General features: G+C 37.2%; 1 protein-coding gene across 1 annotated transcript in view; it reads left to right on the top strand.

The window, feature by feature from the left end:
* The window catches only part of KCMF1 (potassium channel modulatory factor 1), a 49,417-nt gene that overhangs the window by 19,566 nt on the left and 6,899 nt on the right, over positions 1-22,952 (top strand). Inside the window, exons 2-3 of the mRNA XM_067463976.1 lie at positions 10,189-10,356; positions 17,364-17,503. Of these exons, the coding sequence (XP_067320077.1) occupies positions 10,189-10,356; positions 17,364-17,503 (308 nt within the window). The remainder of the gene's footprint in view (positions 1-10,188; positions 10,357-17,363; positions 17,504-22,952) is intronic.

The following is a 22,952-nucleotide window of genomic DNA, read 5'->3' as shown; positions in this document are numbered from 1 at the left end:
AGGATGGGGGACAGGGCCTGGCTCGAGAGCAGTACGTGTGAAAAAGATCTTGGAGTCCTCGTGGACAACAAGTTAAACATGAGCCAACAATGTGATGTGGTGGCAAAAAAAGCCAATGAGATTTTGGCCTGCATCAATAGGAGCATAGTGTCTAGGTCCAGGGAAGTTATGCTTCCGCTCTATTCTGCTTTGGTTAGACCACACCTGGAATATTGTGTCCAAATCTGGGCACCACAATTCAAGAGAGATATTGATAAGCCGGAATGTGTCCAGAGGAGGGCGACTAAAATGATCAAGGGTGTGGAGAACAAGCCCTATGAGGAGCGGCTTAAGGAGCTGGGCATGTTTAGCCCGAAGAAGAGAAGGCTGAGAGGAGATATGATAGCCATGTATAAATATGTGAGAGGAAGCCACAGGGAGGAGGGAGCAAGCTTGTTTTCTGCTTCCCTGGAGACTAGGACGTGAAACAATGGCTTCAAACTACAAGAAAGGAGATTCCATCTGAACATGAGGAAGAACTTCCTGACTGTGAGAGCTGCTCAGCAGTGGAACTCTCTGCCCCGGAGTGTGGTGGAGGCTCCTTCTTTGGAGGCTTTTAAACAGAGGCTGGATGGCCATCTGTCAGGGGTGATTTGAATGCAATATTCCTGCTTCTTGGCAGGGGGTTGGACTGGATGGCCCATGAGGTCTCTTCCAATTCTATGATTCCATGATTCTAAAATGCACCCATCAGAAGTCATGTAGATACCACCACTGAGTGACTTAATTTAAAACTGGCAGCTGTGTTGATGCAAATGCTTTCATAAAGTATCATACAGTCATGTCACAACATGCTATCATGGGTTCCTTCATCTCTCACTAAGACAGGTTGCAGATAATCAAATAATACAGAGAAGCTATACTCAATGGCTGCTGTTTTTTGTCTTTTGATTTCAAATTGGAAGAGCAAAAATGAAAGGTCTGGCAGTAATCTGTCAGATTCCTTTAGTCTGTGATGAACCTCTGATTAGTCCAGTGGTTCTCAACCTGTGGGTCCCCAGGTGTGTTGTCCTACAACTCCCAGAAATCCCAGCCAGTTTACCAGCTGTTAGGATTTCTAGAAGTTGAAGGCCAAAACATCTGGGGACCTACAGGTTGAGAACCACTGGATTAGTCCATCAATTTGCAAAGGGAAAAAGGTCACCAGTTTTTCTAAATTTAACAAATAAGTTGCTAAGAAAGCCAGCTATATAAAGCCTTTTGGATACTAAGAATGCTCATGAAGGTAGCATGGTATAATCTGTTTCTCCTTCACCAACTTTATTTATTTATTTATTTACTTCCTATATTTGTACCTCGCCCGTCTCCCCCTGAAGGGGGACTCAAATCTTTCCAAATCCTCTGTAGTCTGGCATGAAAGACTATTTAATGAGTAAGGTGCAGTTCTTAGCTGTTATTAAACACTGAGTGTCATTAAATGTCATGGTATCTCAGTGCGCACTTGATTTCTGCATTGTCTGCTAAGAGGAAAATGTCATTTTTTCTATGGTATCCTCTGTAGAATATGTTTGGAATTGCAATAGCTCCTATTTAATAGTTTGGCTAGAAACATCAGCACATACTTTCCAGCAACATAGTATCAGAGATATGTGCAAACACAGAACTGCATATACACAGTCAATGTGAAATACTTTCTGCTTTCTAGAAACATTTTCTTTGCAATTTCCAAATCTCTACAGTGCCATTGGCTCGCATTTGACAAAGGATCTTTTCTTAGACCCTCTGCGTAATATGATGGTGATTTAAAATATAGAATTCCCTTTCCAGGGAGTTCCCCAGCCAGGATGCCAACTTATTTACTATCTGGCCAAGAAAATTGCAGCCAGGTGAGATATCTTATATTCTGTAGTACTGTTTAATCAAATGCCTACTTGAATTAACTATAGGAGTAAATTTCAGAGGAAGAAACTGGCAAAAACCACTCTGAGTATCATTGCCTGAGACAACCTTATGAAATTTGCAGGGTCACTATAGGTCAACAGCAACCTGAAGGCATGCATACCCATACACCCATTTTAACATACTATATTAAATTACACCTCTTATGGGTACTTCATTTGAGGCAGACAATAAATATTATTTCTCTAGGCCTTTTTGTAATTCATATTTTGTTAGTAAACAGACATTTAGAAATTCTACTTTCAGAAAGCTACAATTATAGATATGGTTTAGCACAAAATTCTTCCCATTTAACTAGATCCATCTTTCAGTGCTGTACCCAGTGAAATGATTTCTTTCTATTTGTGGAGTGTCTTTGTAGATAATAAAGTATTCATGTTAGAAGACCCAATTATAGTGTTGAATTAATTAAACCTGAGTCAAAAAGCAATTTATTAGAATTCAGTTTTTCTGTTGTTAAATTCTTGCCAGTACTAAGAAAAAAGTAATATTTTTGTTCTTTTAATACTCTTCTAATTTATAGAATTTGACACTAGGTTGTGGATACCTACAAAGACTATATCTGTTACCTATGTTCAGAATGTCTTTTGAACATGGCAGAAAGCTAAATGGTCCCTACAAAAACACGAACACTTAGTTAAAGAGCATTCAAGTCAAAGATTGATCCCAGCTAAAATAGACTCATTGAATCAGTAGAATGTATGTAAGTGTTGCCCAACAATTCAAAGTGGAGTAAGTGGGATTGAACAATAGCATTCAGGCAATAAAATATAAATTCAGTTTTTTTCTGAGTTTTGATTCACTTAATGCAGCCATCTGTTAAATCTAAAACAATACAGTTACTTTACTGATAAAAGCTAAGGAGAGCATTTGGGAGTTTCATTGTATTTCAGGTTACAAACCAAACACATTTAAAGCCAAATTTATAATGATTCATCTTGGGGGATTTCTATTCAAATTGGAACAAAATGGGGTTGCTCCTGTTACTGATATCTATCTATCTATCTATCTATCTATCTATCTATCTATCTACACACACACACACACACACACTATACATAATCTAATGCATAGGGTAATATATAAACATTTATTGGGGCGCCACAAGAAACCTTTGCTTCAAAAAGGGCTCCACAGCTGAAAAAGTTGGAGAACCCTGGCCTAAACATTGTCTTTATAGTAGAAGTAGCCTCCATATTGACTTGTTTCCATGCTGTATTGTACATTTTTATTGATTTGAAATTGGTTAAAGAGGAACAGATATCAGGAATTAAGTGTTCAGTGCTGCAGTGGAGTCCCCAAGGGTGCAAATGAAGGCTGGTGCTTTTTAGCTTGTTCAGGAATGATCTAGAGTTAGCGGAGAGCAGTGAAATGCAAAGTGACGAGCATTGCAGTGAAAAATATTTCATGTCATATGTGCTGATTGTTCTGTGGCTGACTTGGAAAAGTATTTTAGGGTTGTGGATAGCTTGATGAAAATCAAGTATGTGGTGGCTCCAAAAAGATAGATTTCATGCTTCAAGTCACTAAGAAAGGAATACAGAATAAATCTGGAATTATACAGAGTTGATATGGAGCAATGTGTCTTTTTTTAAAAAAAAGTGTTGCAAATTTCACTATTCTGAGTCTGTCAGTAGTTCTTTTTCTATGTGGTCGATGTAGGTTTGACTACACAAAATACTAGTTGTTAGACAACAGGAAGTGAGAGAAGTCTACCCTTTGGAAGGGAAATTCAATCCTGAAAGAATTATGTGGTAAATTTATTTATTTATTTATTTATTTAAAACTGAAGCGTCCCCATCCATTCTTGTTCAACAAGCCATTTCTTTTCAAAATCCAATTATTATTTTTTTAAAAATCTGAACTTTCGGAAATTTCCGAATAGCTTTATTAATGACGGAACTATGGCTCTGAACTCACTGGGTGTCGCACTCTTTTAGCCTCAGAGGAACGCAGAGTTAATTCCCGTCAAATCAATTTTGACAAGAAAACTCTATGATAGCTTTGCATTAAGTGCGAAACAATTTGAAGGCACACAACAGCAACAAACAAAATTAATAATTAATTATACCTTCTTTGAGAAGTGAGATGCTAAAAACCAATTGTGGCCCCAAGGGGCTTAGCATACCTAATTTCGGCCCCTTTCCTCTGACAAGTTGTTCAGGCCTGTTTTACAGCAATCGTAAAAATGTTTCAATATGCTGAAAGGGCAAGATTCAGTTTACTGGCTGATAAACAGAATCTTAAGACCTGCCATTGAGAGATGTTAGCTGGATGTGTAGATTTGACTCTGTTTTGGAATGAGGACATGTTGAGTTGCTAGTAATTGTGCCTGCCTCAAACAACTTGTTGTTTTGCTTTGGCAACCAACACACATAAAATAGGCTGGCAGTCCTTAGAAGATACTCTCAAAATGCTACCCAAGAAAAGGCAAAAGGCATGCATCCACCACCCCCACCCCCAAAAAGAAGCAATCAGTAAAGCTATCCTCAACTCCTTCTCTCTCAATCCAATGCTAGTGCCTGCCTGCCTGTCTTCAAAGCTAGCTCACTGAACCCAGCGCGGAGCTCCATCTGTTCCCTTTCCCTTCCCGATCACAAATGGAGGGGAGCAATGGCTGCAGCTCTGCCTCCCCCCATTTCAGCCCCGATAGACTGAGAGGAATGGCAAGAATATGGCTTCACCTCCCGGTACTCCTTGGTTGCTCTGTGAATTAAAACTGTCACAAAGAGTTACAACATTAACGTAACTTATAAAAATAATACCAAGTTTTGATTCTTAAATTTTAGGTGTGGACAACACCTGCACGTTGGATATTGTATCATATGCATGGATCTAACCAATTAGATCCGACTTACAATGGAGAACAAAAATTTTGTGCAGCTCTAATGGACACCATCACAGTGTGGTCTAGATTCCAGGGACATGCTTTTGTTTGTTCATTGAAAGCTCAGGTTCTTAACAGTTGTTAAAGCTACATTTATTTGTTATGTCATTCTTTTTTCCAGTCTATTTTACCAACATTAATTTCTAAGCTTTTGGATTCTTAAACTCTTTGTTGTTTGAATCTCTTGCAACACGTGACTGTCATCATCTTTCAAAATAGCCTTTGGGTGGGTGGAGGCTGTTTCTTCAATTTGGAGAGTAAACTGTTTTGAGTCTCCCTTGGGAGAAATAAAGTGGGATATAAACAAATATAATAATAATAATAGTAATAATAATAGGTGAGCAGTGGATACTGTGCTATGATAATATGTATTGGCATCTATTGTGGTATACGGTAGAGTTACCTATTACCTGAACTGTCATTTCAAAGACCCTTACTCTGGAGGACCTAGAAAATAGCTCAGCCACTCTGGACCTCCAGTACAATTCTATGATCACCTTCTGACAGAAAATCCAGTGTAAGTTGCCCATACAATCACACTGGATACATAGAGAGAACACTTCTTTAGGCATTTCTAGATCTCCAAATCAATTCTGTGCTGTTTAAAGGTCTTTGTGTACAAATGAAATCACCTTCAATGAGCTCGTGTAATAAGTAGGTCTGCCCTCTTCATATTTCTAGGTCCCTAATTGTTCTCCGTTATCAGCATAGAAAAGAGACCCCAGTTTTGCTCAGAAATGTGTGAGAGGTAGCATCATTTGGAGTTTTCTTTTCAACTAGCTACTTCTCTTCCAATGTACCACATTTTCTGGAATGAGCCAAGTTCATTCCTTCACAGCTGTTACTTTATTACAGGAGAACCTGTGCTAGAGTTTTGCCATGCTGCTGTCTGATTTCACCCCTCTCATGCTGGTGTTTAGCTCATCCATAATGCAAAAACAAACATTAACTTTGCAAAAATAACATACTTATGTTCCTATATTCTCCTTATCCTCTAGCACAGTGGTTCTCAACCTGTGGGTTCTCAGATGTTTTGGTCTTCAACTCCCAGAAATCCTAAAAGCTGGTAAACTGGCTGGGATTTCTGGGAGTTGTTGGCCAAAACATCTGGGGAACCACGGGTTGAGAACGACTGATCTAGCATGACTATGAGGAGGAATTTGGAAACTTTGACTCTCATTTTAAGTCAGATATGGTAATGGGATGGTGCCTAAACTTGGTTGACCTTCTTAAGTGGGAACAACTCAGTTTTAAATAGTAGTTTGTGTTGCTCGTTTGTTTTCTAACAGCCATTGATAAAATTAACCAGGTTTTGAGTTTTGCATGACCTGCTTTACTGGTTAAGCCTAAAATAAAAACTTCTAAACCCCCCACATCTTAGCATGGGAGTTGGGGGGGGGGGGCAAGCAAATCTAAGATTTGTTGGTGTTGAGTGCCTTCAAGTCATTTCTGACTTCTAGTGACCCTAAGGTGAACTTTATCTTGATCTTAGGAAAGCTGGTTTCAGAGTGAAGTAATCAATATATCTGTGTAAAATTCCAACTAATGGGCATTTCAATATTTGCATAGCATGGCAGTTTATAGGTACAGTACATTATCTTGAAATTATAACATACTATTCTTGCAGATAGGAAATGTGCATTTGAAATAGCACTTCGGATCCCTTTACACTCCTTTTAAACTAGTCACAAAGTTCTGATGCTGGAATTTCTGTCTGTGACAGATCTATGAATAAAATTTCTGTTACACAGATTTTTGAATGGAAGGTAGAAATACCATTTCTTTGCTAGATTTTTTGGTAAATAAGTTGCTTATTTCTATTGGAGAAGCTTTGCAGGAGGTTGTGGGAACTTGTTCAGAGTCATAAAAGGGTGATTTGTGGAATGTTAGACTGCCAGAAAGATCTGAATTGTTTATATTAACACCCATTAAAGTGCAGGTTACCTGACATTTTGATACTAGATTAACTTCTTACTCCTTGACCAAGAAGATCTAGTGAGTGCAGCTTGTGCATGAGTCAAAGATATGGAGGGGACAGTTTTCTACAACTATATTTTTCTGCATTAACTTTTCTAGACTTAGAAATACATTATTTCATAAATCTAATTAAGAACATAGTGAATACACACAATAAATGACAAATTAGGTAGTTGGAAGAGGTACAATAATTGTCAGATCTGAAGTCAAAGTTAAAATTAACATTTTTAGACTATTACTAGCCGTCCCCTGCCAGGCGTTGCTGTGGCCCAGTCTGGTGACCTGGAAAATAAAGTAATGAGAATGTGAACGTTTCTAATATATGTGATTTCTTTATGCTTGTGGGTAAACAGTATTTCTTGCTGTGTCTTTGTCAGTGTTGATGTGGAGATTGTCTGGTTTGCCTACTCTGGAACATGCAACATATAATTGTCCTTCTTTAGGGGTCCCTTTCAAATCTATGATACTATATCTCTGTGAGTGTGTGATCCATATATATCTTATATCTTATATCTATGGCAGGATGGCTCTTTGTCAGGAGGGCTTTGATTACGTTTTCTTGCCCTGGTGAAGAGAGTTGGACTGGATGGCCTTGAGTATTTTCTGTTGGTCATGGGGGTTTTGTGTGGGACGTTCCCCCAATTCTGTAGTTGGCGGGGTTCAGAATGCTCTTTGATTGTAGGTAACTACAACTTTCAATTGTCAAGGTATATTTTTCACAAACTCTATCTGTGTTAATATTTGGGCATATGGAATATTTGTACCAAGTTTGGTCCAGATCCATCATTGTTTGAGTCCACAGTGCTCTCTGGATGTAGGTGAACTACAACTCCCAAACTCAAGGTCAATGCTCACCAAACGCTTCTAGTGTTTTCCGTTGGTCATGGGAGTCTTGTGTGCCACATTTGGTTCAATTCCATCATTGGTGGAGTTCAGAATGCTCTTTGATTGTAGGTGAACTATAAATCCCAGCAACTACAACTGACAAAATCAATTTTTGAATGATGGTCACTCCTTGGGTTAGTAGGTATCTTGTGGTCAAATTTGGTGGCAATTCGTCCAGTCGTTTTTGAGTTATGTTATGTTATGTTCGGGCTGAGAGTGGTGGTCAACAAATGCAAATAATAAATAATAATAATAATAATAATTACATTTTTATGTATATAGATTCCTAGGGCGCACAAATATTTATGCACATAGTTCTTTAGCTATTATGGTAAAATAATCATATTTAACACTGTTTGATGACTTCCATCATGAATAATCTATATAATGTAATTGAAATGTATGCTGTTGAATAATCATGTCTTCAAATACTTCTGTATACTCAGTAGTAGCAGCAGCACTAGTTTTTAAGCTCTACATTTAGGTGTTAAGTTTAAGCTACAGTTGAACCTCTACTGAAGAGTGTTCAAAGAACACCCCAACCTCAGGCTTCACTTTGACATAAGAGATGCCTTTTGAGTCAGGAGCTAACGACAGTGGGAGCACTAGCGTGAGAGTACAGGGCTTTAAGGCTTCAAGGGAGTAGCCTCTATGCCTCATGCACTCGTATGCTTTGGGAAATGCTGTCTGCTTTGCTCTTGTCTGCTTTGAGAAACTTTGGGTTAGTTGATTTTGTGTGGTTTTTATTCCTGGTATGTTTGGCTTCATGAAGAGAGGGAGAGAGAGCAAGAGGGAGGAAAACTGGAATGAGTAAATTATGAAGAAAATGAGGTTTCTTTCTCTTCACTTTGTTCCATGCGAATGTACAGGTTTTGCCTTGGTGGTACTCTGTCCAACACACATTTTGTTGCCTCAAATTTGCTTCGTTGCCACAATTTTGTGCTTCTACCATTTTAAAGTCAATTGTTTTTTTATTGTTCCATGTGGATGTGCATTTATACATTATTTGTTATTTTTAGAGTACATTTTTTAAATTTCAAAAACATGTAACAAAAAAGTGGGGGTTCAAGAGGCTGGAATACATTAATAGCCATTCTCTTTGAGATAAGAATGTTTTGACTTAAGAGCCCAGTCTTGGAATGAAATAAACTCTTAAGCCAAGTTATCACTGTAAACCAGCACTGCAGTGTGAAACCTCTTTACATCATTTTTTTCTTTAAACTCAGTGGGTTTATTCTATAATATGTGGACAAATGTGCACCCTGTTCCATTATAAGTACACTTAACTGAAATCTATTTCATCCCTTTTTCAGTTCAGCTACTTGCTATCATTTATTTATTTATCTTGGAGGTTTTTAATCTATACAGTTATCATGAAATTCGTTTTGTTTGCTTATTTGAAAGTAATATGAATATTACACCATAAGAATGAAATAAAATCTGAAATTTGCAGGCAGCAATTTGCAGGCAGCAAAGTGTGTAAGCTCCCACCCTCTCTAGAACTCTTAATTATGATGCATGGTAAAAAAAAAATTAGGAGGGAGTGACAAGAAGCATGTAAGTAGAAACGTTTGGTTATAATTCTGCAATTAAACTCAGTTCTTTACTGGAGATTGCAGTTTAGGTCACGCGGTATTAATCAAAATTTTGTTTTAGGTTTTGTTAAATTAAATGAAGGTGTAATAGAAAAATTTAGTCTTTGTTAAAGGGCAGTAGAACATTTTCCAGAAAAAGATGCACAATTTGTAAATGACTCTCTTGCATAGCTGGATGATTTGTGTGTGTGTGTGTGTTTTTTTTTATAGGATGCCAAAATAGTTCTTGATTGTTTTCTCCTCAGGATTTTCCCAAATTAAAATAAGGCACATAGTACTGTTGTTAATAGTGAGGGAAACTTCTTGTTAGTGGAAAACAGGATTCTGTATATTGGAAGGTGTACCAGAATATATCATTGATATTTTGCAGGTGAAATACAAAGCAATTGTAAATATATTTTGGTTTGTTCTACTTTAAAAGTGTAAATGAACCGCCAGTAGGTATATTTTCAACCTTCATGTCATGTACATTTGATTCCCAGAAAAAAAATTCTCATAAGAACCAGGGGCAGTATTCTTTGTGCAGTGTTTTTTTAAATAAGAAAATAATGATATTGTAGCAGAGTATAGCGGGAAATAGTATGTTAAAAAATAACTAGGCCCATATGGAAAAACAAGCTTGCATTTTCAGGTTAAAGAATAAAGTATGGCTTAAAAAATCAAAAGTTTTGTTTGGTTTTGTTTACATATAATAATGATATCAATATATTTTTTAATTCAGGTTAAAATCACCCCCCCCCCCTTCACTAGTACAGTAACAACAATCTATCTATCTATCTATCTATCTATCTATCTATCTATCTATATAGCAGTTAAAGTCATAAAAAAGATGTGGGCATTTCCAGGTAAAGAGCTTCTCACAGAAATATTGTATCATGTAGTTAATGAACTTTTGTTTGGTTACAGGTGTCAGCTGCGATGCATGTTTAAAAGGAAATTTTCGAGGTCGCAGATACAAGTGTTTAATTTGCTACGATTACGATCTGTGTGCATCTTGTTATGAAAGTGGTGCAACAACGACAAGGCATACAACTGACCATCCAATGCAGTGCATACTAACAAGAGTAGATTTTGGTAAGTAATTCTTGTTTTTATTTGGCCTGTATCATAAAGTTGCAAAATATAATTTGGGGTGTTTATTAAACTAATCATGCTCATAAGTCTCTTTCTGGTGGATTATGGTTTAAGGTGGTCATCTGATGGATATTTATTTGGAAGTAAGGTTAATTGAACTCATAATTCCGAGTCAGTATGGCTAAAAAGATGGAAAGGGCAAAAAAGTGTTTTTGTAAGGAGTTGCAGTAATTTGCAAGCAAAGCAATGTGCTTACTTAAAATGAAAATTTGATTATACTTCTTTGCTCTCCTGTCTTCTTCTTGAGTTGTGATACTTTTAATTTTCAGAAAAATTCTAAAAGTTATGTTAGGAGATCAGTAATACCTTGTGCCTTTTTAGAAGAGGGAAGAGAAGTGTGGCAGGTGAAAGTAGAGTGTTAACTCTTAAGGGTGAAAATTGATTCAAAATGTAAGGTTTTAAGAGCAAAGAAAAAACAGTGAATTGACAAAATAGTACATTTCAGAAAAGTATTGTCACTTTTACAAAGAAAACCAAAGATTGCAGTGGGATTTTTTCCTGTTGTTACTACTGAAAGAACTGAAACCTTTCCAATACCTTGGAGACACCAGATTTCATCTGAGAACCACATATGTAGGGCTGATTGGGGTAAATTGTAGGGGTGATAATGAAATATGATGTATATGCTCAGCTTGATCAGTTTATCAGTTTTATCATGTCTTATCATATTTATTTACTGTATTGTTATAAGTGTCTTATTTTAACTTACTACGTGGAGTTTGATCAGGTCTTGTCAGGCCTTGTTGTTCTGTTTCTTATTGTGATATGGCCTAAGGGCTAATCAATAAAATTACTACTACTACTCTCCTGTAACTTAAAACAATTGGAACTGGTTCTACCCTCTGGCGCAGTAGAGAACAGGCCTGCCCTTCTTTTCTGTGACAGCTCTTGGACTATTGAAAGAGAGCAGTTGTGCCACTCTTTATTCATTTCTGAGAAGTATTGGTTTTTGACTTCTGTATTCTGTGTTTGCCTATAATGATTATTCAACTTTTCAATATTCCTAAAATGGAGATTTCTGTACTGTAGGAAGTCTGATCATTATTTTTTCATAGTATGTTCCTTATGTATACCTCTGGTATGTGTGTTTAGTGTAGCTCAGGGAATCGTCTTGAGCCCCTATATCAGAGAAAGGAAAGGTTTAAATACATTTAAAATAAAAATAAATCTGTGCTAGTGATGTGCTTAAAATTTGGATGAGGGTAATGGAGAGCAAGGTTGGTATCTCCACACAGCCGTAGAGTGTAGTGAATGTAGTGTGGTGGAGGCACCGTCTTTGGAGGCTTTTAAATAGAGGCTGGATTGCCATCTGTCAGGGTGCTTTAAATGCAATTTTCACCTGAACATTTCGAAGTCAGGCACCAGGTAGACAGCTCCACCTCATCAAGGCAATGCTAAGGATAGCTAATGGTCACAGAGAGCTTTTAGTAGAAAATACATACAGTGTAGAAAGATCTATGGTTGTCTAGTCAGTGGTTCCAAAACGTTTTTGGTTATGGAACCCCTTCAGAAGAATTTTCTCCGTGGAACTCCAACTCTGCTTCTGACTTTACAACATAACCCTAATTCTTTTCCTAAGCACTGTGAATCCATAAGGTTCTTCCTTCTTTCATCTACTTCGATTGTCTGGGTGTTTTGTATAATGTAGGTTCGTAAATAAAGAGGTTCAAAAATTCCATTTTTAAAGCACAGGTACATTTTAATAAGATGTTCATACTCTAGCACAGACTATTTAGGTTTTTCCCCCTGCAAAACCCCTATTATGTTTTCCTGGAACCATAGAGTTCCACAGAACACAGTTTGGAAAGAGCTGGTCAGCTCAGAGGGCCTTCAGGGGATATGCAACCAAGTGAATCTAGGAAGGTCCTTCCAGTAGGATAGTGGAAAATGTAATAACATTTAATACTCTCAACTTTCAAATGTCTTTTGAATCTGTCTTTGCATTTTGACATCTGTGAAGTTGAATTTTAACACCTTGAAACTAGAGAGTCTTGATTGCTTATGATGGAAGAGATGCCCACCCTTCATTTTTTTCTAAATTGATAGGTTTTTGAAGCGAATAAAACTACCATCATTTGTGGTTTAATGTTGGGTGTGACTCTGAAAGCCAGGGTTTGAATGCCTTCTCAGCCATGGAGACTCACTGGGTGACTATAGGCAAGTCACAGTCATCCAGCTTCAGAGAAAGGCAAAAGCAAACCCATGCTGAACATATCATGCAAAAACAGCAACAGAAAACACCACAATAAGTTTGCTTTTGGGTCACTATAAGTCAATGATTTGAAGCAGCACAGCAACAGCAGCAAAGAATTAAATTTGAAATCCTAGTGCTTTTTGCAGAGCTGAGTGGAGAAATCTCTCAAAACAATTGGTAACATAGACAAAACATTATTTTAAAAACTTGTTTTACTTTGGGAAAGTAAATATGTATGGACTCTCATCAGTTTTATGTGTGCCCTTGTATTTGTTGTGAAATTGAGTGATGCACATCATTATATGCTGATATTTTTCTTTGTATATCCTACACTATACATCAGAGTTACTCAAAGCTTATAAAGTCAGAATTGCCTCCCACCCTTCCTCCACAGTAAACTGCTAGTTTGGCTATGTAATCTTGTTCTTTTTGGTCTATTTAGGATTGAGAGTTTTGAAGGTTTGCAAATAATCATTTATCATCTGTCTCCTGCAAATTAGAATATTCTCCAGGTGACTAAACCCAATACGACTGTAAATTAGCAGAGAGCTGATTTTGTTTTATAGGGACCAAGAATGCCTTCAGTGTGACCACACGAGTTAATGGAAATACATGTTGTCAGCTGGGCCAGTGGAATTTCTATGGGATAGTAATTACCATGGACTTATTTAACGTACTGTTTTAGAGGGAAATATTTTTGCTGGAACTAGGGGTTGGCTTATTCATTCTAAAATCTCCTAGGCTGCCTACCAAATATTACATTTTCTTCTGGCTCTGCAGGAAGATATATTCTGAAGTTTGCTTTTGGTTGTGTCATTATTATTGAATACATTGTTTCCCCTGATACTTCTGTTTCACTTGAAATATTTGGATTTATTAGTCAGTTTTCTCAAATACTGATGTAGTAGTATCTTTCTTTAAGGTGCCTGAAATAAGAAAAAATAGTAGCTGTGTCTGTGTGTGACTTGTTTTAACTGTTTGTTTAGATGACATTTTCCAAGATAAGGCCTTCTTTGGTAGGGTACTTCAAATTAATTAGGGATGGCCATTGGCTCTGCCTGAATGCAATTTAAGGGTAGCTGAAATGTTGACCCAGACTCAAGAAGGTTCCCTGGTTATATATGTTCTGTAGATGTCCTAACCATTGCAGCATTGACAGAAAACCCCTACTGGGACAAACAAAAAGTCTTTTCGGAAGAATCAACCAGATACCTGTGGAAATACCATAATAAAGACAGAAGTACAATAGTGTTCTTTTTCACCCCTGGTTTTCTGAGTGCAAATTGCTAAACCATACTAATCTTTCTAAACCCAGCAATTTTACTTCCCAGATCAAATGTTAGGTGCACTCTTGAAACAAAAAAAAAATTGTTCATAGCAGCAGTTCTTGAGTTATCATCTTGTCTCCACCTCAGCTGTCATATACAATTATTTGTTTGGGAGGGAGGGAGAAAGAAAAAGAAGATGCCACAGAGTTACTTCTGAATATTGTGAGGTAGGGTCTTTATCATACTATTTCCTTCCTTAACTGTCATTCATGCAATTTCCCTAAAAATGGCATGCATTCCAATAAACACTGTCTTATTTCTGATGTTTCATGTAGTCGTACCGTATATACCCGAGTATAGGCCGAGTTTTCAGCCCCCTTTTAAGCCTGAAAAAGCCCCCCTTGGCTTATACTCAGGTGAGGGGCCCAGTGGGACCCTGACCCCTCCCCACAGAAACCCACGTCTCCTTTCTTACCTCCTCCCTTGTCCTTGCGCGCCTTTCCCTCTCTCTCCCATACTCCTACATGCCTTCTCCTCCTCTTTGGCAGAGCGATCAGCTGGGTTGCCCTGCTGAGAGCTGAAGAAAGACCTGCTCTCCCCAGTCCTCCCCAGCTCAGTTTTTCCCCTTTTCCAGTCCCATTTTCCCTCCCCAGTCTTCCCTTTTATTTTCAACTACCTCCCCTTTTCAATATTATATATATTTACATTATATATATCCACTTTTATCCAGTTATGCATTTATATTATATTTTTATATATCTCCACTTTTATGTTGCTCTCTCTTTCTATATATATATATATATATATATATATATATATACATACACACACACACACACACACACACATCCACTTTTATGTATATTATATTATATCATATTAGAGAGAAAATCTATATATTATCTATATATAATTTCCCAGGGCAGCCGAGGTGAGGAGGCAAACGAGGACTAAGCGGAGGAAGGAAGCATGTTCCCTTTGCTGTAGGGCAGGCACGGGTGGAGGATGTGTGCCTGTAAGAGGAAGACTTTGGGGCTTCTACCTTATTGAGTCTGGGGCCTCCTTGCCGCCTTGCCGCCTCCTCCAAGTAGCCTTCACCTCCTTTTCCTTCTCCCTTTTCCTCCTCCTCCTCTCTGCCTTTTTTGCTGCACCGCTTCACATCCTCCACCCGCACACATCTGCAGCAAAATGGGTCATGCCTCCTTCCTCGCCTCCACTTTTCCACCCCCCTTTACATCCCAACCTTTCCCAGTTTCCAGCCCTCCTTCCTCACCTCAGACATTTCCCCTTTCCCAGCTGTCTCCTTCCCACCTGAATTTGTCCTACTTTTCCAACTACCCCTTTTCTACCTCTTTTTCCCACTTTTTCAAACACCCCTTCCCATTTAAACTTTTTCTGTTTTCCAGTCCTTCTTTCCCACCCCCTTCCCAATCCAGCCTTTCCCACTTTTCCTTATTCATATACACAGAGCATTTTCCACAAAATGTATATCATAGTCAGAATTAACTATGGTGATTATAGGGTTGTTGTTGTTGTTAGATTTATATTTTACTCTATGTATTAATTATTATTACATATACTATTATTCTCTATATTGTTATTACATTTATTATTTTACTCTCTTATTATTGGAAGGATACGTAAGCACATTTACATTGATGAAGGTTAGAATAAGGATTTAATCAGAGTTGGAGAGTCTTATCTTAAATTACAGTTTTATGTAAATATTCAAAAATATTTAAGTGACTGATGCTTCAATTAATGTACTTTTATCAGTATCTATTTTTATTTTGAAATTTACCAGTATCTGCTGCATTTTCCCTCGGTTTATACTCGAGTCAATATGTTTTCCCAGTTTTTTGAGGCAAAATTAGGTGCCTCCGCTTATATTCGGGTTGGCTTATATTACATTATATATGGTAACATTTCTATCTTAAAAGGCACCATTTGTGAGTATTACCGGTAGTTCTTCGTGTTTAGTGGGTTTTGAGGAAGGTTATTTTTTTTGTTGTGAGAAGAAGTTGCTGTGCCTGCCTTTTTTATTCAATCTTCCTTATTTTGACAACATTACTATTTCTTAGCAGTTACAGATATAGACCAAGATAAGAAGATGTGGCTACCAATTACAGAGTAATGTAGAGTCCTTGCTGTGGGGAGAAGGATGGGTGTTGGTTCACTCATCACTTCCATATGTTGGTGTCATTACTTCTGAGATTGATTTGGGGGGGGGGGGGGGGGCTACGCTTGGTCATTACATTGTGCAGCAGCCATAAATGTGAATTTAAAAAGTGTCTACATTGTAAGTTCATCTGACAACACCATAAATACTGTTTGTTTCGTGGGAAAAGTCACTAAGTAATGAGGAACCATGTTGAGGAAAATACAGCTGGGACCCCTCCCCCTAATATAAGCTGTTTGGTTGCAACAGGATTTCTGGGGCTCGTTGGCTGGCTGTAACTGTGGTTTTAATGTTGATCCTGACATACTGCTTTGGCACATTTAAAAGGCAATGAGTGAGAAAGGGGGAGTTCTGTGGTGTATATTTCCAGAACTGGCTTGTTTAGCCCAGTGGAAGGTATGCCTGACCTTAATTTTCAGGCCTTATCCCACCAGGCATACTCCTGCTCTACATTCTTTTCAGTGTAGGACTTTTGGATGATCTAAGAATATCATTCTGTTTTTGATGGGCAACTACTGTTTTCTGTACACAAGCATTATTTTACTGTCACTGTACTGTTCATGTTGTAGTGAACAGTTATTTGTTTTTCAGTTTCTTAACTGTTTTCTGGTGGGTTCATTTATTTATTTATGCATATAGCTGCTTTGCCAGTTATATAAACTCAACATGTGTAAAATCAGGCGAAGGAAACAGCCCTGCTGTTGCTTTTGGGATTCAGAATGTGTGTTATGTCTTCAAGATGTTGTAATGGTTGCTAATATGAATCTGGTTTCCATGCTGACAGACATAGACATGTTTTAAAGCATTAACCTTCTTAAGCTATTTGTCATTAAGATTGTTTTGTGCAAAATAAGAATTCAGAACCTAAAATACCACTATTTTCTGATTTCTTTCCTAAATTACAAACATTTCAAAAACTTTATTTGACTAAACTGTGGAATTAACAATGTATGGAATTAGGCCACATCAGAAAGTTTAGTGGCATAAAGTTAAAACGTATAAAGAGGACATTTTAGTTTGTCTTAGCATAAAAAGTAATAATTCCAGACACTGTGATTTAATATAGGGAATTATGCATTGTTCCAAATTTCTGTATTAATAGCTCTATTTAAAACAGGCATAGAGAAGCTGGTGCTTTTCAAAGAAATGTTTGAGATGACAACTGTAAAAGGTTGGCTATATTCATTGGAGATGATGGTATTTGGAGTGGTTCAAGGTGTCTGTGCTTGATTTAGTTTCTGTATTTCAAACGTTTGTAGCCTTATTGCTTGTGGGTAGAGTCCTAATGTGTTTCTTTTTCTTCCAGATTTGTACTATGGTGGAGAAGCTTTCTCTGTAGAGCAGCCACAGTCTTTTACTTGTCCTTATTGTGGAAAAATGGGTTATACGGAAACATCTCTTCAAGAACATGTTACTTCAGAACATGCAGAAACATCAACAGAAGTGGTAAGTTTCAGACTTCCTTACCAACAAGATCAGAAATATTTCAGAAACTTAAATGCCATTCATACATTCTGAATTAACATTAAAAATTCTTATATGGTTTGGATTGGTAACCATTGTGTTGTCAGTGATAGCTCTGTTTTCAAGTTTTTCATGATCTCCTTTACAGATAGTAATATAAGCATTAAATTCACCTTTTTTATAGCACTGATAAAGAAATGCAAGTTTCCCAGGTCTGTATGCATGTGGACAGATACAGTTTTTGCATTAAATAAATTTGATACCAACTCCCTTTGAATTATCTCCAGATTTTGTTAGATTGTAGATCATGCATGAGGCAGTATAACAATATTTGGGGAAGATTTTGTGCATTTATTGTTCTCAGCAAAATATCAAAATATTTGCAATCAAGTGTATCTTTTGAGTATGAAGCTTTTCATTAACAACATTTTGGGTCATTTGTGATTTCTTTATGGAGATATTCAATAGATAACTCAGTTCATTGATTTACCAAGATCTCTAATTCTGTCGTCTTCTCTAAATCTAGGCAATTTTATAAATGTATGTGTCAGTGGTACCATACTTTTTACATGCCAAAAACACAAAAACAAAACCTAAGGCAACAACAAACAACTAATCTGTACATAGACATAGCACAAAAAAATCAGGGTTTTTTTTTTTTGCCACCCTCTTAGATGCCCAGAGTGCTTCTACCACCCAATCCACCAAGCTACTCCCTTAATTCTCTGTTGACTTGTTTTGTGAATGTAAACTACAGGGCTACAGATGTTCATCATTGTCATTCTCTAGAAATATCTCTGTGACCACCTGTTACCCATGGGCACTTTTGAAAGTTTGATGGTGTTGGAAAAAATGTTGTATATAGCTTGCCAGTATTATGTGTGGTAGTAGATAATCCATTCTTCCCCAAAAGCAGTGATTCTAAATCTTTGGTCATCCAGGATTTTTGAACTTCAGCTCCCAGAAGCCATAACTGAAAGTTTGGGAATCACTGCCTTAACGCAGTCATTTTACTTTTGGATCTGTTTTGCAGCTCTGTTTTAGTAAAACTTAATGTGGATTCCTTAAGCATGAAATCTGCCCATTTTCATATTAATGCTAAATAATATGTGTAGTTTTTATTACATGTTTTTATTGTATATATGACATTGGAAGAAACATTAACAACCTCAGATATGCAGATGACACCACTCTGATGGCCGAAAGCGAGGAGGAGCTGAGGAGCCTTCTAATCAAGGTGAAAGAAGAAAGCGCAAAAGCCGGGTTGCAGCTAAACGTCAAAAAAACCAAGATTATGGCAACAAGAATGATTGACAACTGGAAAATAGAGGGAGAAACCGTGGAGGCCGTGACAGACTTTGTATTTCTAGGTGCAAAGATTACTGCAGATGCAGACTGTGGCCAGGAAATCAGGAGACGCTTACTTCTTGGGAGGAGAGCAATGTCCAATCTCGATAAAATAGTAAAGAGTAGAGACATCAGACTGGCAACAAAGATCCGCCTAGTCAAAGCCATGGTATTCCCTGTAGTAACCTACGGATGTGAGAGCTGGACCTTAGGGAAGGCTGAGCGAAGGAAGATCGATGCTTTTGAGCTGTGGTGCTGGAGGAAAGTTCTGAGAGTGCCTTGGACTGCGAGAAGATCCAACCAGTCCATCCTCCAGGAAATAAAGCCCGACTGCTCACTGGAGGGAAAGATACTAGAGACAAAGTTGAAGTACTTTGGCCACATCATGAGGAGACAGGAAAGCCTAGAGAAGACAATTATGCTGGGGAAAGTGGAAGGCAAAAGGAAGAGGGGCCGACCAAGGGCAAGATGGATGGATGGCATCCTTGAAGTGACCGGACTGACCTTGAGGGAGCTGGGGGTGGTAACGGCCGACAGGGAGCTCTGGCGTGGGCTGGTCCATGAGGTCACGAAGAGTCGGAGACGACTGAACGAATGAACAACAACATGACATTGTAAGCATTTAATTTTGCCCTGTTAACCATCTTGAGTCACCTACGGGCTGAGAAAGGCGGCATACAAATACAATAAATAAACAAACAAACAAATAAATAAATGTAAGATAAAGTGGCAATATTTATTTATTTATTGTATTTATATATTGCTTTTCTCACCCATGGGGGGATTCAGAGCGGTTCACAAGGTAATCCATGGCAAAATGCATGGATTTCATATATCAAATTAACTACATATGACAATAGAGTAGAACTATAAACAATAATCACAACATAACATAAAACATTTAAATTGATCCTGAGGTTATCTTTAACTATTATTATTATTACTAGTAATAATAATATTAGTAATAATAATATTATATTGAGTATATATATAATATTGCTAATATTATAATATAATATAATGCTAATAATAATACCATTTAATAATTTTATATTTCGTATTACATGTAATATTACTAAAAATATTACAGTATAATGGTATAGTACAATATAGTAATATATAATACTGATATTGTGCTATGCTAATAATATCATATATTGTATATATATCTTGTAAGCCGCTCTGAGTCCCCTTCGGGGTGAGAAGGGTGGCATATAAATGTCGCAAATAAATAAATAAATAAATAAATCTATTTCCGTATTTCCATACTACTGTCATTCATCAAATACCTTCTTGAACAACCAGGTCTTAAGTTGTTTCCTAAATGCTATGAGGAAGGGGGCTGATCTAATCTTGATGGAGAGGGAGTTCCACAGCCAAGGAGTCACCACCAAGAAGGCCCTGTCTCTAGTTACACCCGCGAAGGCAGCAGGACTGAGAACAGGACCTCCCTGGCAGATCTTAGTGTTCTAGCTGGCTCATAAAGGGAGATGCTTTCGGACATGTACAATAAGGAGAAATGTATATTATTTACTTTGAATGACTTCTATTTCCATATAGATAAAAAAATCAAAGAAATGTATAAGATATTTAAGAACAGGAATAGGCATTAGTGGCCACCACCTCCCATTTTACCTCACTGCTGGCTGTGATGGCTACAGCTGATAAGAGTTATATTGCAAAAACACCTGGAACACAGTTGTTCCCTGCTTTAGGTGTTATCACGTTCCTAAAAATATACATATTAAACATTCTGGTAAAATCTATCTGGTAGTCTTTCATTGTAAACTGCTGTGGAATGTTTAAAAAATGATATGAAATAAATTGATACAAAATGGTATTTAATAAATAATAAGTTTTACAATCGTGATAAGATGACAAAAAGGAAAAGAACATTGGAATACAGTGTTGTGGTACTACTATCTGCTAGCTTACTATGGACCCCTGTCAGTCTCAGTTGGCCATAGGATAGGTAATTTTGATTATAAGCATGTTAGCAGCAAGTTAAAATAGTATAATTCATATGATGTTCAACTGCAACTGTCATTAGCTGCAAGTTGCCCACATTTGCTTTAAATGGCAACTGTAATCATGTAAACATGTACTGTGCATACCTAATAGTTAAGAAATGGGAAGCATGTCTTTTATAGTGAATTCTTAACACAATCTCTCTTACACATTGGAATTTATTCCATAGTTGTGGCCAAGTTAGTTTGATTCAGCAAAGTCTCTTTAAAGGCTTGAAAAAGTGAGCTGTAGTTTATAAAACATTATGCTAAATGAAACTTGCTGATCTTTAAAGTGTCACTACAAGTTTTATTGACATTTGTAATTGCAAATCTTTTGAATGTGCGCTTCAGATTTGTAGAATATGTTTTTATCTTTTATTTAATTAACAATGTATGTACATGTGTATAATTATAATAAAGGAGTGTCAGAACGAAAATGGCCTAAAGCACACATATGTTTGTGTTCTTAATTGGAACCCTGCATAGGTTAGCATTTGTTCTTCCTGATTACTCAGTTAACATTTTATTTGACTAATTTGCAATTTAAACTTTGCAGTCCCACTGATCAATAGTGATATAGTTCTGGTTAACTCCACTGGATGGCAGTACAGTGTCATGGAAGTTAAATAGTTTGCAAGTTTGTATTGCTGTCTTTTGTAGTTGTGCTTACCCAAATATTCTGTTTTCTATAGTATTGTTCTTGCATTAGTGATCCTTAGTGATCTAGTAGCAAACCCTCCTTTCTACATACTTTTGAGAGGCATTAGATAGCCATATCTTTGTTTAGTCCTACTCAAGACTTTGGCCTGCAAACTATTTGTAGGCCTCCAAGATTTGGCAAAGGCATTTAGAAAGCAAATCCCGTATACCCTGTTCTTGTTTAAATCCAATCCCCTTTCTTGTATCTTTCCATTTGGTGACTTCCTCTTTTTTCTCTTGGTGAGGCTGGACTGTTACTGTGAAAATGGAAATGGAAGCTGCCTGGAAGTGAAATTTCACCTTGTATATAATATTCATATGCCGTCCTGCCTCCTCCCCTTTTTTTGGAGACAGTGATGTAATAAGTTTCTTGAAGCCAATTTCCTGGAGATGATCCAAACTAGTTTTATATAAATATGAGATCTTGCACTCATTTGCATTGGCATGTCATTTTTAACACAGACATCCAGAGTTTCATAAGATTCAGTCTTTCACATGTACAATTAAAAACCTGATGGGTATAGCCATAAATGAGATCTTATTTGCATGGCAAGGAGAAATCTGGTCTGGGATTTGTATACGACAGGATAGATGTATTTCATTAATATCTATGCTAACTGAGAATGAGGGAGGTTGTAGTCTAACATTGGAAAGGCACCAGGTTGTATTATAAAAGTAGATGTGTGTGTGTGTGTGTGTGTGTGAAGTAGTTATTCAAGCCATAAATTGTAGTACAGTTTATATTTCCATTGGGCTTGCGTGATTTTGATACTGCTTAGGGGAGAGTATCTTCATCACTGAATGGGAAAGAGAACATTTTATTAATAAAGGACTCTGCTATTTGTGTCCCAGAAGCCTTTCCATTGTGTTTTGACTTTTTAAATTCCCCAATTATTTGCCTATCTTTTTGCAAGGATGTGTTGATGAATCAAATGGGATATTTATAATTGTTCAGGTGAAAGTAGCAGCAATACTTAAAATTCAGTACTTCAAAGCAATACTGTCTTGGCTCCCCCTCAAAGTTGAGATTAGGGCACTGTAGAAACACCAAATATTCCAACATTTCATAGAAAGGTTATTCTTTTGCTATAAGCCTCTGTTTCAACTAAAGTTGAAGTGTCGCTCTGAATGATAGTCTTGGACAGCCTCCTATTGCCCACCAGATATGTTGTAATACATCTTATACATATTTTAGCACCAGTGTTTTCAGACTGGTTTAGACTCAAAAGAGGGGCTTTTCTGCATGGAAAAAATATGCAGTACTTATTAATAACTTCAAATGTATTGAGCAGGTTTATTTCTCTGCAAAAGGTTCAGGGTTGTATAGTTTCTTGTTAACAGGTAATAAACCCCAGTATCTTTCACAGCAGAGACAT

Source organism: Anolis sagrei, chromosome 2, assembly GCF_037176765.1.
Source record: "Anolis sagrei isolate rAnoSag1 chromosome 2, rAnoSag1.mat, whole genome shotgun sequence".
Lineage (NCBI taxonomy): Eukaryota > Metazoa > Chordata > Lepidosauria > Squamata > Dactyloidae > Anolis > Anolis sagrei.
Note: the sequence above shows the minus strand (reverse complement) of the source record. Positions and strands in the feature narration are given on the sequence as shown.